General features: G+C 45.2%; 1 protein-coding gene and 1 pseudogene across 1 annotated transcript in view; both read left to right on the top strand.

Annotated features, from left to right (window-relative positions):
- Window positions 1-11,220, top strand: part of LOC124712062 (UDP-glucosyltransferase 2-like) — a 39,643-nt gene extending 28,423 nt beyond the window's left edge. Inside the window, exons 3-4 of the mRNA XM_047242357.1 lie at window positions 1,690-1,909; window positions 10,732-11,220. Of these exons, the coding sequence (XP_047098313.1) occupies window positions 1,690-1,909; window positions 10,732-11,038 (527 nt within the window). The 3' untranslated portion in view covers window positions 11,039-11,220. The remainder of the gene's footprint in view (window positions 1-1,689; window positions 1,910-10,731) is intronic.
- On the top strand, window positions 8,538-8,655 carry LOC124712711 (annotated as a pseudogene).
- Window positions 11,221-12,258: the final 1,038 nt, after the last annotated feature.

Here is a 12,258-nt window from a genome sequence, read left to right as displayed (position 1 = left end):
GAACGGCTTGCCATGCCATTTCCACCTGGCGGCTCAGTTGGACCAGCGTTCGTGCTGGACGTGCAGACCACGTGAGACGACGCTTCATCCAGTCCCAAACATGCTCAATGGGGGACAGATCCGGAGATCTTGCTGGCCAGGGTAGTTGACTTACACCTTCTAGAGCACGTTGGGTGGCACGGGATACATGCGGACGTGCATTGTCCTGTTGGAACAGCAAGTTCCCTTGCCGGTCTAGGAATGGTAGAACGATGGGTTCGATGACGGTTTGGATGTACCGTGCACTATTCAGTGTCCCCTCGACGATCACCAGTGGTGTACGGCCAGTGTAGGAGATCGCTCCCCACACCATGATGCCGGGTGTTGGCCCTGTGTGCCTCGGTCGTATGCAGTCCTGATTGTGGCGCTCACCTGCACGGTGCCAAACACGCATACGACCATCATTGGCACCAAGGCAGAAGCAACTTTCATCGCTGAAGACGACACGTCTCCATTCGTCCCTCCATTCACGCCTGTCGCGGCACCACTGGAGGCGGGCTGCACGATGTTGGGGCGTGAGCGGAAGACGGCCTAACGGTGTGTGGGACCGTAGCCCAGCTTCATGGAGACGGTTGCGAATGGTCCTCGCCGATACCCCAGGAGCAACAGTGTCCCTAATTTGCTGGGAAGTGGCGGTGCGGTCTCCTACGGCACTGCGTAGGATCCTACGGTCTTGGCGTGCATCCGTGCGTCGCTGCGGTCCGGTCCCAGGTCGACGGGCACGTGCACCTTCCGCTGACCACTGGCGACAACATCGATGTACTGTGGAGACCTCACGCCCCACGTGTTGAGCAATTCGGCGGTACGTCCACCCGGCCTCCCGCATGCCCACTATACGCCCTCGCTCAAAGTCCGTCAACTGCACATACGGTTCACGTCCACGCTGTCGCGGCATGCTACCAGTGTTAAAGACTGCGATGGAGCTCCGTATGCCACGGCAAACTGGCTGACACTGACGGCGGCGGTGCACAAATGCTGCGCAGCTAGCGCCATTCGACGGCCAACACCGCGGTTCCTGGTGTGTCCGCTGTGCCGTGCGTGTGATCATTGCTTGTACAGCCCTCTCGCAGTGTCCGGAGCAAGTATGGTGGGTCTGACACACCGGTGTCAATGTGTTCTTTTTTCCACTTCCAGGAGTGTATATGTCTATCCAATCGGGTGCTAGTACTGTGGCTCGATTTGGATACAGCATGGCGATGTGTGTGGCTCTCTACTGATCCCATCGATTACGTACGGGCATGGTACTTTGGAGCCCTACAACATCAGCAACAATATCGTGGGTGATGAAGCGCAGTTGACAGGCAGCGATTCTGCTGCTGTCGAATTCCAAGATGTGGTTGTATACGTTTGTGCTTATACAGGCATAACATGATCCTCCCATAAACAACTTTCAAAGCTGGTTACTGAAGAGGAGCCCAATGCATAAACTTTCCTTGTGTTCAGAATTTACGTACCATTGCTCCTACCTGCTACGTGTGGTTGCGCTAAAAAACAATCATTTACGCACCCAACTATATTTGTTGCAATTTGCTTTCGCGATGTTGTAATTTTAATGACCAGAAGTGTCTCAAGTTTTGTAGCTAACATATCTGTTTGTCACTGATGATGATGATGATGATGATGATGACGATAATGATCATGATGTTTCAGGTCACAAAAACGTGCAGCTTTTCATCTCCCATGGGGGACTGCAGAGCTCCTTGGAGGCGACCGCTCGAGGTGTTCCGGTGATTGGTATGCCAGTTGCTGCCGAGCAGCGCTATAACGTCCAGAGGATCGCCAGCTATGGATACGGCATCAGACTAGATCTGCAGAACATCAGTGTTCAGTCGGTGGAGTGGGCTGTTAATGAAGTTTTAAACAACCCAACGTGAGTCATTGTGTGTTTTGTAAATCGCATGTAATATCTTACGAGAAACAGTCTATGGCTCACAGACACCTGTTCGTACAAAATAACGGGGAGCATGCTAGCTGACAAAGTAGGGCGATGACTCAGGCCCAGATGGAATCCGCGAGTCAGAATAGCAATCATATGTAAGATACACCTGACCAGCTGAACGTAATTTAAAGGTAGATTCCACGCTAGTTTTGGTAAATATCCCTCTGGTTCGAATTTCATCTCATAAAACGCGTTACACAAACTATTGAAGTAAGATACACGGAATAAAGTTAACATGGTCGTCGCAGAAATGATGCACACGGCTTACCTGACTCGAGTTGAGATACAACCATGAGGACGAGATCTAACGAAGAAAATAATTAAAAAGTTGAGAAGTTGTGTTAAAGTTCTGAAAGGATGTCGGTGATAATATTACCCTGATGACATTACTGGAAGAACAATTGCAGTACCTGTTGAAAGTAATGGAAGGTCTACTGGGAAAGAAGAAGACATTGTGAGTAAATCAAAGAAACGCGAGAGTATTAAGGAGTAGCGGCAATGAGGTTAGCAGTGAAATTGATATAAAAGTTGGGGAACACGTAGTAGACAAGACGAAGGAATTCTGAGACCCGGGAAGTGAAATAAAACGCAGTGGATGAAGCAACGAGGAAATAAGAAGAACTAGAATAAAATATATGCCTTAACTTAAGAACGAAATTTCTGGGAATACGCGTGCGGAGGTAAATCACGAACTATACAGAACAGAAAATGAAGAGAATCGAGTTGTTGACGTGTGCCGATACTGAAGGAAGTTGAAAATTAAATGGATCGCTAAGAAAAGAGGAAGATCTAGGCAGAATAGACGAGAAAAGGAAATCACTAACTAGAAGAAGAGGCGGAATGATAGAACATGCTTTACGACACTAAACGATAACTCATATGGTACAAGAGGGGATCATAGAGGGAAAAGTTGTAGAGAAATCATGGAAGTTAAATTTGTGGATGTCCATCGTATTGCATGGACGAGGGATTTTAACTGATGATACATATAAAAAAAGTATCACCACACCTATATCTTGAGAATGTCTTTATTGTTTCACAGGACTAGTTTCGGCGGCGCGAGATAACACGGAGACGGAGACAACACGGTGTCGAGTAGAGACTCCTGAGGAAAGCTAGCCCACGTGTACTAGTAACAAGAATTCCACAATAAATGCCCAAAGGAAATCTAACACTCTTTTGGCAATGATGGGGTCTGAGGGTGGCGGTAATGTGCGGCCAGAATCAGTCATTTGAGAGAGTAAAGATATTCTCAATATATAGCTGTGGTGTTACTTCTTCTCAACACAATAGAAGTCTTTGGGCATAAGTGTTACTCTGAAATGAAGAGATTGCCATAGGAGAAGAAATATCGCTAGGACGTATCAAACCATTTTAAAGAATGAAAACCCAAAAAAGATAGGTATTCTGCAACGAACTTAATTTAATACGTAATCGCTAAATCTAGAAATAGAGGACCCCAGCACAGGCGAATCCATAACCACCGAATGATTCCTAGGGAAGACTCTGCTATTGTTATCCTCCTTATAAAACAGGTGCAATCTCCGATTTACTAAACTGATCTATATTTTTCCAAGGTTTTCCAAAAGCCCGTCAGGATTGGTTCCTTCCACGCCACTTTCGATTATCTTCCCTCTCCAAATTCAACCGGGTCATTTCCTCTCTCGACAATGGTACCACTTTCCTGTGCGCTGAATAGTAAAACTGTTTACCGACTATTTAGTAAGACGAGGGGCTACTATAAAGTTCGTACTATCACCACCTCGCGTAATTCCTCGTGGTCGTTCTGGAACTGCGTTGGCTCTTTGTATGAGGAAAGAGCAGGTGTGTCTGTTTCCAAGTTGGTGGAGCAGGGAAGATGAAAAACATTTTATGCATGAGTGCCAGTTGCAAATGCTGGGCATGTATGTGGTGATAAATAAACGACATAGGACAGCTTTTGTGGGAAATCATGTTTGGCAACCTCTTGCTATCTCTTCAGGACACCATAGTATTTAGTACTTCTTTTCTTCTTTTTGGGATTGGTGAGGAGGGGTGGTGATCATCAGTTTTCTGACTGGTTTGTCACGGACCATCGGGAATTCCAGCATCCAACATCCTCTTGTTGGATATAAGCCAATTCTGACTTTTCCTACAGCTATTAGCCACTACAACTCCCTGAAGTACCTTGTCAATGTTTTCTGCACGCTCCTCTCCTCACCGGTTCTGCGAAGTACTTCCTCGTTCCATACCAGTATACACAATTTTCAACATCAGTTTATAGCATCACATATCAAAGCTTAAATTTTATAGTTTTCAAAGTCTTGCAGTGACTGTCAAACAACGCGGTATCTCAGATTCAAATTCTCGGAAATTTCTCCTTAAATTAAGAGCGGTGTTTGATTCCAACAAACTTTTTGAGGACACGAATACCTTGTTGGCCTAGTTTTTATGTCCTCTTTGCTTCTTCCGTCACCGAGCGAGGTGGCACAGTGGGTATCACACTGGACTCGCATTCGCTAGGACGATGGTTGAAACCTGCTTCTGGCCATCCTGATTTAATTTTTCCGTTATTTCCCTAAATCACTTCAGGCAAAGACCAGGATGGTTTCTTCGAAAGGGCACAGCCAAATTACTTCCCCATCCTTCCCTAATCCGATGGGACCGATGACCTCGCTGTATGGTCCCCTCCCCCGAATCAACTAACCAACCTTCTTTCGTCATTTGTTATTTAGCTTTCAAGGTAGCAGAATTCTTTAACTTTGTCTACGCTGTGATTCACAAATTTGGTGTTACGTTTATCGCCAGTCTCATTTTTGCAACTTCCCATTACATTCGCCTATCTTTTGTTTAGATTAAGTCTACAGTGTCTGCTCGTTTTGTATTGTTCATTCCACTCAAAAATGATCTGCAATTCCTAACTTTCATTGAGAGCAGCAGTATCATCAATGAATCTTATCACTGACATCCTGACAACTCGAATTTTAATGTCACTCTTTTTCAAAAAAATGTTCATATGTGTGTGAAATCTTATGGGACTTTACTGCTAAAGTCATCAGTCCCTAAGCTTACACACTACTTAACCTAAATTATCCTAAGGACAAACACACACACCCACGCCTGAGGGAGGACTCGAACCTCCGCTGGGACCAGCCACACAGTCCGTGACTGCAGCGCTCGAGACCGCTCGGCTAATCCCGCGCAGCGCTCTTTTCCAATGAATAGATTAAGTAGTAGCAGCGAAAGACTACGTTCTTGTCTTATCGCTTTCTAATCCGAGTTCTTCGTTCTTGGTCTTCCTTTCGTATTTTCTCCTCTTGGTTCTCGTGCGTATGGTATACTACACGTCTTTTACTTATTTACACTTGTTTTCCTAAGAATTTCTAACATTTTGCACCATTTTATAGTGTCTAACGCTTTTTTGTAAATATGCAAACGCTTTGAATATGTCTCGATTTTTCTTGTTATTTACCTCCATTATCAAGCACGTCGGAACTATCTCTCTGCTGCCTTTATCCCAGTCAAAGTGATCGTTGCATAATAAATCCTAAATTTTATTTTTTGTTCATTTGTATATTATTTTTGTCGGAAATTTGCTTGCTTAAGTGTTAAGCGGATTGTACGTGATTTCTCATAGATTATACACAACCTGAACGGCCGTTTGGCTGCCATTTCTGCCAATGATTTCGAAACTGCGAATTGTTATGTATGCCTTCCGCTTTATTTGATCGAAAATCATTCAGAGTTCATTTAAACTCTGACTCTAATTCTGGATGCCCTATGTATTCCACATTGTCTGCCATTCCTTCTTCTAGCACTTCATCAGACAGTTCCTACGACTCGATAATTTTCTAGTATACGCAGGCGTCATTTGGCAACAGAGCACCACAGATACTCCAAAATTTCTTTCAGATACTCCAAAATGTTTTTCAAAACTACCAACCACAATTATGTTTGTGCTCTTCGTTCTCCTCTTCTCTTTCACATACAAACACACAAACACAGCCGGCCGCGGTGGCCGAGCGGCTCTAGGCTCTTCAGTCCGGAACCGCACGACTGCTACGGTCACAGGTTCGAATACTACCTCGGGCATGGATGTGTGTGATGTCCTTAGGTTAGTTAGGTTTAAGTGGTTCTACGTTCTAGGGGACTGATGACCTCAGATGTTAAATCCCATAGTTCTCAGAGCCTATCTGAACACAAACAGACACACACATACACTGAAGGAACTGGTATAGCCATGTGTCTTCAAAGACAGAGATATGTAAACATGCAATACGGGACTGTGGTCGGCAACGCCTATATAAGGCAACATGTGTCTGGCGCAGTTGTTAGATCGGTTACTGCTGCTACAATGGTGGGTTATCAAGATATAAATGAGTTTGATCGTGGTGTTATTGTCGGTGCACGAGCGATGGGATACAGCCCCTCTGAGGTAGCGATGAAGTGGGGATTTTCGTGTACGATCAGTTCACGAGTGTATCGTGAATATCAGGAATCCCGTAAAACATCAAATCTTCGACATCGCTGCGGCCGGAAAAGATTTTGCACGAACGGAACCGACGACGACTCAAAATAATCGTTCAACGAAACAGAAGTGCAGCCCTTCCGCAAACTGCTGCATATTTCAATTCTGGGCCATCAACGTGTTTCAGCGTGCGAGTCATTCTACGAAACATCATCGATATCGGCTTTCGGAGCCGAATGCCCATCCGTGTACCCTTAATGACGGCACGACGTAAAGTCTCGCCTGGACCTGTCAGCATGAACATTGGACTGTTGATGACCGGACACATGCTGCCTGGTCGGACGAGTGTCTAGCGGATGGACGTGTACGGGTATGGAGACAACCTCATGAATCCATGGACCAATCATCTTAGCGGGGAACTGTTCAAGATGGTGGGGCTCTGTAACGGTGTGTGGCGTGTGCAGTTGGGGTAATATGGGACTCCTGATACTACGTCTAGATACAACTCTGACAGATGACACGTACGTATCACCTGCATCCATTCATGTCCATGGTGCATTCCGACAGAAAATTCCAGCAGGACAATGCAACCCCCCATACCTGCAGAACTGCTACAGAGTGGCTCCAAGAGTGCTCTTATGAGTTTAAACACTTCCGATGGCCACCAAACGCCCCAGACATGAACATTATTCAGCATATCTGAGATATCTTGGAAAATCATGTTTAGAAGAGATCTCCGTCCCTGGTACTTTTACGGATTTATGGACAGTCCTGCAGGATTCATGGTATCAGTTCCCTCCAGCACTACTTCAGACATTAGTCGAGTCCATACAACGTCGTGTTGTGGCACTTCTGCGTGCTCGTGGGGACACTATACGATGTTAGATAGGTGTAGCAGTTTCTTTGGCACTTCAGTGTACTTTTCACCGGTGATTCTGTTTCCATTGCTTGCTCTGCTGCCCCATCTCGGGCTCCGAACCTTACACTCAATATTTATACATTGTGCAGCGGAGTGTGCGATGATTTGGAACTTCCTGGCAGATTAAACCGTGCGCTTTTCTTCCAGGAGTGACAGTCCCACAATGTATACAGCAGTAATGTGAAGTTTGGAAGGTAGGGGATGGAGTACTGGTGGAAGTGATGTATCGAGGGCGGCTCATAAGTAGTGTTGGGATAACTCAGTCAGTAGAGCACTTGCTCAAGAAAGGCAAACGTCTCAGGTTCGAGTCAGAGTGCAGCACATACATTTCATCTGCCAGGAAGCTTGATTTATCCACGTTCATATATTCGATGGTGAAGTCCAGGTCGGCAAAGCAGACGAATTTTGGTCCACATTACAATCCGCCCCCTTCTCTTTTCTGTTCAGAGGTAAGCAAGCGTAATCCTACTCTGCATGAGATCGTGGCTGTCATTGAAGGCAAAATCTTCCAAGTTGATGGGCTGTGTCATTTTCCCCTTCAGACATCTCCGAAACTCGAGCTTTTTACTACTGTGCATGAACTACAGTTCAGCCACCTGGGAAAACTGGAAGACTTCTGAAATAGACCCCTGCATATAGCAAATAGTGTAGAGGATGTATCGCTTACCTCGACCACCTAACCTAACATTCTACAGTGGCTATTTGGAATGCACGCGGGAGTCCTCCATCCCTAGAGCCTTTCCGCCCTCAGTGTAACGTTGCGACGGATATTGAATTCAGTTCTAATGGAGCTCATACAGAACGTCGAGGGCATCACATTATGTGGCTATAGTTAAAGTGAAGCTACTCACGGAGGTTCTGTGTAATTACCATCTGGCAGCGAACCTTGTTAGATATGCTAACACTTTAATGCGGAACCGATTTATACTGGAAAAAAATTCTAATTTTAATCGCCAGGCGTAAATATGGCGGTGTACGGTATCTCATCGACGTCTTTGGTGCACATAGTGAACAAACTGTGTAAGCAGCAGTTAATAATGAAATCATTATTATTCCTCTTCCACTTGCTTGACCTTTCTTGCTCGTGTCCCGTTCCTAATCCATTAAAATGGAAATATTACTATACTACAGTTTGGAACACTACCATCAGTTGTAATTTCACGATCAATTTATTGTCAACTAGCTTCGACGATGTCAACGGCCTTGCCGCAGTGGTAACACCGGTTCCCATCAGATCACCGAAGTAAAGCGCTGTTGGGCTGGGCTAGCACTTGGATGGGTGACCATCCGGTCTGCCGAGCGCTGTTGGCAAGCAGGATGCACTCAGCCCTTGTGAAGCAAACTGAGAAGCTACTTCATTGAGAAGTAGCGGCTCCGGTCTCGTAAACTGACATACTGCTGGGAGAGCGGTGTGCTGCCCACATGCCCCTCCATATCCAGTGGCGCCTGTGGGCTGAGGATGATACGGCAGCCGGTCGCTACCGTTGGGCCTCCATGGCCTGTTCGGACGGAGAGCTTCGTCGATACACTTCGTCATCTACAGGATCTCTAGATACATAGTGACCAAATTTTCCAGAAAGACATCAGTCAGAAAGTCCCACGTGAAAATAACCGGCATCCATATCGGCTCTTGTAAGCAACCACATATGGTGAGACCGCAAACAGAAGTTTGTGATCTCACCGTGTGTGATTACTTACAAAAGCTTAGGCGGATACCGGTTATTTCAAAAATGGTTCAAATGGCTCTGAGTACTATGGGACTTAACATCTGTGGTCATCAGTCCCCTAGAACTTAGAACTATTCAAACCTAACTAACCTAAGGACATCACACACACCCAAGCCCGAGGCAGGATTCGAACCTGCGACCGTAGCGGTCACGCGGTTCCAGACTGAAGCGCCTAGAACCGCACGGCCACACCGGCCGGCCCGGTTATTTCCACTTGGGACTTCCTTAGTGATGTCTTTCAGGAAAAGTAAGACACTGTGTATTTGGAGGGACTGACGATGACAAAACGCATCGTCGAAACCAGTTGACAATAAATTGATAATGAAATTACAGCTGAATGCAGTGTTGAAAACTGTAATTTTCCTGTTTAACAGTGACGGATATGCCGAAACATTTCTATACGTCTTTCTTGCAATCACAGCATCTGGTAGCCAAACTTGGAACTACTTTTTTCTCCCTTTGCAAATCGCTTCTGTGGTGTCACCGCAAGACACCACACTTGCTAGGTTGTAGACTTCAAATCGGCCGCGGTCCGTCAGTACACATCGGACCCGCGAGTCGCCACTGTCGACGCTAGCAGACCGGGCGCCGCCACTCGGCTGGTCTTACGAGACAAGCTAGCGCACTGGCCAGTTCGACAGCCGACGTGAATAGGAGTGGTTCACTTGTTATAGCTTCAGAGGTCTCATTTGCAGAGACGCTAGTTAGCATAGCCTTCAGCTAAGTCAGTAGCTATGACCTAGCCAGGCGCCACATACAGTTTATGGATTGCCAATTGACTGTGAAGCAATCGGAATTGTAAAGCAGTATTCGCAGTTCAGTCTATAACTGCACTTGTAAATATCATTGTACAAAGTCAAGATCGACGTTCATCGCTGATGCTAACTTAAAGCTAAGTATTTAATTGTATTCCTGTCTATTACTTTCTAATCACCTAAGATGTTCCAGATACATCCCGTCAAGTATAGTTCATTGATCCTCACGTCAGCCTTCGTAATCAACGCGTGCAATTAATAGACACATCTCGTGATCAGACTAAGACTCAAATTGCGTGACTTAGCCGCTTTCCATGAGCGCCATAGTTCTGTCTCATACATAACAGCTTCCACTTGAAGGCATTAGAATACCTGCCACGTTTCGGTGCCATGGGATAATTAAGGTCCACGCTGGACCTCTGTGAGTAGCAGTATTTTGATTATAACTACCAGGTACAATGACGTGAGTTCTCTAGTACTGCTAAGGGTGCTGATGTTACTTGTGTCATCCCAAACTGATACATCCTTATTTGTGTTTCAAACGTGTTTGGATCTATATTTTCGTATTTTATTTTTGCCGCATTATCGTTTCCCGCTTTGTGCCACCATTCTTTTGTTCAAGTATGTATAGTTTTTAACTTTAGCCGGCCGGTGTGGCCGAGCGGTTCTAAGCGCTTCAATCTGGAACTGCGCGACCCCTACGGTCGCAGGTTCGAATCCTGCCTCTGACATGGATATGTGTGATGTCCTTAGGTTTGTTAGGTTTAAGTAGTTCTAAGTTCTAGGGGACTAATGACCTCAGATGTTAAGTCCCATAGTGCTCAGAGCCATTTGAACCATTTTTTAACTTCTGTTATGAAACCGAGTGAATTTTCATACCAGATGTCGGCTGTTGTTGTTTGCAGGTACCGCGAGAACGCTAAGCTGCGGTCCCGCCTGTTCTGGGACCGTCCAGAGAGCCCTGTGGAGACGGCCGTGTACTGGACAGAGTACGTGCTGAGGCACCGGGGCGCCCCCCACCTGCGCAGCGCCGCCCTCCACCTCAGCTGGTACCAGTACCTCCTGCTGGACGTCGCTGCCCTGCTGCTGTCTGGAGCGCTCCTGGTGCTTATAGTCACTGTCGTGGCAGTCAGGACACTCTACAGGCTAATCACAGCAAGAACTTCAGCGTCACACGAACAGAAGAAAAAGAAAACAACGAAGAAGGAATGAAGAAGTCTGCAGCTAATGGTGTCACGCCTCTATGTACTCTCGGAACCCAACGTAAATAGGGCCAGCACCTGGCGACACACTGCGTCCGCCATGTTTTGGAGGCTACTCACAACACTGGCCGTTTAGTCTCCATGCGTTTTCAGAGCAAACTTGTTTCTGTCCTCTTTGACATGTCTCTTAATTCATTGTTTGGCATTATTCTGCTGGATCGTGGGTATCTCGACATTCTAGTCACTCATAAGACTAATGGTAGGTGGGTAGACAGATGAATGGTCACCAACCAATGTAGTATTGAGAAACCGGGAAGTACTTTTAACACTGATATTATGATATTATACTACTCTTTATGCGTTTATTAATTTCCCGTTGTCAACGTCTGTAGTGGAGAGAGAGACAGCACCAGACAAATATGACATGACAAACACGTTAACTGTGAACTTTCTGATTTAAGTACTTAGTGATGAATACATCGCAGAAGTCTTGTGTAATTAAAGCACGAATATGTAACTGCCATAGTAAGTGAGATACGAGTTTCACGTTAAAATTAATCTGCACTTGACTTTATATATTTTTACGGGAAACAGTAAAATAGTTCTTCCAAATAAAGGTGTAATCTACGATAAACTGTAACAAGTTTCATAGTTATCGACACTATATTTGGAATAAATCTAGACTTTCTGACATGAATCATTTCTTGTTCTACAGGAACAAAATACTCGCCTCAGTTTTCGTTTCTAGACAGTTTTCCTTTAAATTCCTATTACTCTTACACTTCCTACAAACTTAACATTAATTTAGGGAATGGCATATTTGTTCCATCAGTTGTAGAGTTGTGTGTTTTATTCTCTGTCAGTTTCGATTGTTAATCGTCTTTCAGAAGAAAAACAGTGTACCTCAATGGATCAAACGTAAATTTTCGTCATATATGAGACAACCAAACGCAGAACATATATAACTGTCATAGTCTTTCTTAATATACACCTTAAAAACGTGCTGTGCCTTGCCATAATTACAGTACCGCACACTTGATGATAACTCCATACTTAACATTAATATTAATTACTACTTGTAGAATTATCACCAAGTGTGCACTGCTGTAATTGTGTCACAACAAATGGCGTTTACATGGACTGTTTTAAAACATACTGTTATTACAATTAGACATGTTCTACGAGGGTGGTTTGAAAAGTTCTCGGAACGGAGTAGAAAAAATGTACTAC

This window comes from Schistocerca piceifrons, chromosome 8 (genome assembly GCF_021461385.2).
Source record: "Schistocerca piceifrons isolate TAMUIC-IGC-003096 chromosome 8, iqSchPice1.1, whole genome shotgun sequence".
Taxonomy (NCBI): domain Eukaryota; kingdom Metazoa; phylum Arthropoda; class Insecta; order Orthoptera; family Acrididae; genus Schistocerca; species Schistocerca piceifrons.
Note: the sequence above shows the minus strand (reverse complement) of the source record. Positions and strands in the feature narration are given on the sequence as shown.